The sequence below is a fragment of the Glycine soja genome, chromosome 14 (genome assembly GCF_004193775.1).
Source record: "Glycine soja cultivar W05 chromosome 14, ASM419377v2, whole genome shotgun sequence".
Taxonomy (NCBI): domain Eukaryota; kingdom Viridiplantae; phylum Streptophyta; class Magnoliopsida; order Fabales; family Fabaceae; genus Glycine; species Glycine soja.
The window spans coordinates 13,555,203-13,558,048 of record NC_041015.1 but is presented as its reverse complement, the minus strand read 5'-3'; the positions used below and the strand labels follow the sequence as shown (position 1 = coordinate 13,558,048).

The 2,846-nt window shown below is 36.1% G+C and overlaps 1 protein-coding gene across 1 annotated transcript; it reads right to left on the bottom strand.

Annotated features, from left to right (window-relative positions):
* Window positions 1-28: 28 nt before the first annotated feature.
* LOC114385059 (hydroxyproline O-arabinosyltransferase 1-like) lies at window positions 29-2,646 on the bottom strand. Its single transcript, XM_028345011.1, has 8 exons — window positions 2,080-2,646; window positions 1,756-1,823; window positions 1,457-1,658; window positions 1,275-1,372; window positions 1,114-1,183; window positions 700-771; window positions 422-535; window positions 29-322 (listed from the first exon to the last, which is right to left on the bottom strand). The coding sequence occupies exons 1-8, from the start codon at window positions 2,485-2,487 to the stop codon at window positions 263-265; spliced, it is 1,092 nt and encodes a 363-aa protein (XP_028200812.1). The 5' UTR covers window positions 2,488-2,646; the 3' UTR covers window positions 29-262.
* Between the last annotated feature and the right edge of the window lie 200 nt (window positions 2,647-2,846).

Here is a 2,846-nt window from a genome sequence, read left to right as displayed (position 1 = left end):
TAGTTGAAATGTATTTTGCTAGCTTCAATTAGTAGACACCTTTAGGATTAATGAAAATTAAGGTGAAGCAAGTTGAACCAAAGCATTTTGTAGAAGCACCAGTGATATCAATTCCACAGGTTTGTCTCACTCACTGGTCAAACTATATTCGAAGAATGCATAAATACATAAGCAATGACGTGTACAATGCCCTTCCATTTAAAATGGCCATAGGTCCAACGCATTCTCCAACTATCGTAATTTGCAACACCTTTAACCTTCCCTATGACCACCAATTTGGAATATTTGCAGTAGCTTCATTCACCATTTTTACGAGAGTCACCTGTAAAGGTTTACAACTGAATGTTAGAGAAAACCGCCACAAAAAAGAATGAAACTGAACAAAACCACATTATCTAGTAAGAGGGAGGTGAAAACATACCACACTTTCTGGAACACCGGGTGGTGGCAATGTCAGATTCTTTGGGGGAGCAACTTTATCATAAGATCTTTTATCAAATCTCCATTCTCCAATCTTTCCATAGGTTAGCTCACCCTAAATATTTATCATACATTGAGCAACAACACTAACAATAAGAGAGAGATGTATATGTCCTGCTCCTTGAGTGATAATTCTATTATAAATCAATTTTCCTTTTCATCTTTCCTTCAATGAACATCGGAATAAAAATGTGTAGGAGCTCAATCACAACACAGTACCTTCATTGTATAGTCACAGCCATAAGTGTAGTGAATTATGTATGTCTTGCCAATTTCTTGATCCCATGGAGGCTGACACGCATAATAAACAAACAAATGTTAATAAATTCAGTTTATACAGACAATGTAAGTATGCGTTTTAGCGTAATGTTAGAAAATCAAAAGCAACGAAGGATAGACCAAAAACCTTCAAATTGTAATAATAAGAAAAAAGTCTAGGTTGAAAATTGAAAATGAATTATAGCATTATTCTCGTACAATGTGACTTCTATAGCATGTTACATACATTAACAAGAAAGAAGTATGATACCAATTCTTATAAATTGTTCTAAGCTTAACATGAAGTCCTTGTATAATTTACTTATTAATACTGGTCATTAGAAAAAAATAAAATAAAAGAGAACCTTATTGAACCTGAATCATGAAGTCCTTGTATAATATGTTACGAACACCATGAAGAGCAGATGCAACAGCGTAAGCATACCTAAAAATCAATGATACAAAAGAAAAACATTAAAAAGTCAAGTTTTTAAGAAAGGGTATTATGGATTAGAGAAGGAAAACAATAAAATTACATTTCAAGCACCCATCCAAAAGCTTTATCAGTTTCAGGATCCTTCTTCATTGCCAGGGAAACATTCATCCATGTGGGAGCAATCTTCTTGAGGAATTCCTAACATTTTTCCACACAAAATTAGAAAAGTGTACCGAAATCAAGAGTATTCATTATTATCAAAGAAAACTCATTGACATATACCTTTCCAACAATAACAGGTGAATTCCCAATTGGATCAATATTGGTTATTGGTCCCTTCTCCTCAGGGAAGTACTTCCTTAGCACAGTTTCATACTTCTTAGGCTCAATATAAAAGAAAGGAAATGCAGCTCCTAGCCCATCTCTGGCTAAGTTGGGTATAGGTTTGACAATTATATGATCTGGCTCTGACATCAATATGTAACTGATATACAGTACTAACAAAAGTCAAAACCAAAATCCCAAGAGAAGAAAATGATTCCAGTTTTAAATATAGAGATTTGAAGTTAAGCAGGTCATACTCTTCTTTAATATCTGCTTGTTGAAGCCACTGCACAAATGCCCATGGTCTATTAAGGACTATGTAACCCTGTTATAGAGTAGAGATGGGTTAGAATTCATAACAATAAGGAATAAACTAATGATTTTGATCCCGGGAAATGTACCTTACTTAAAAATTACAAATCAGTCATTGACCAAAATCACTCAGAAACTCAACCCCCCACATCAAAATTTCATTTTTAAAACAACTTTTTGCATAATCACGGCACACAACACACAACCAAACCCACAAAAACATAACTTTGCAAGAACCAAAAGAATTCAATTAAGAACCCAAAACAAACCTGATCCATCCCAGCAGGCAGAGGCTGAGCAACAAAGGTGGGGATCTCATCCATGAACTGGTCAGGCTTCCCCGAGTGCAGGATCCGGGTGAAACCCCCCATCCCGGATTCGTCTCCTCCTCCATCCCTGAACTTCTTGAACCAATAGTACATCACTCTGCACTGCCACGTGTTGTACACAGAATCAGAGGCAGTGACAGCAGTGTGAAACAACCTCTTTTTTGATTTCTCCGAGGATGATGATCTGTGGAGTGGCATCTTGATGAGGGGATCCACCTTGATGGAGGGGCGTGAGGGGCCTGGGAAGTCCTGCTTGAGAGGGGCATTGGCAGAGATTATGATGTTGTATGTTATGAGTGCCACTGAGAAGGTTATGAGGACTGTGAAGAACAAATTGCCACACCCCATTTTCTTCTAGTTTTTGATGCCACTTTGGAAGAAGCAAAAGAGTTGGAGAATAGAGAAGAATCTTTGTTTATGATGAAAGAGATTGGAGAGTACTTGGATTGATTGGAAAATAATAATATAGAGGGGGCTTTTAGTCTTATTTCTTTCTGTTCTGTTCTGTTCTGGGTCCAAGTTGTTGAATTGAAACCCCAAACAAATAGTCGTCTCCTACTACTTTTTATTTTTATATATATATCTTCAATAATAGTACTAGTATAATACGAAAATATGCCACGGTTTTATATTTTTCTCTCTTTCTCTTTCAATCTTTTTTATTTTTTTTTTATGTTTTAGATTATGCTGTTTGTTGGCAAGTGAAT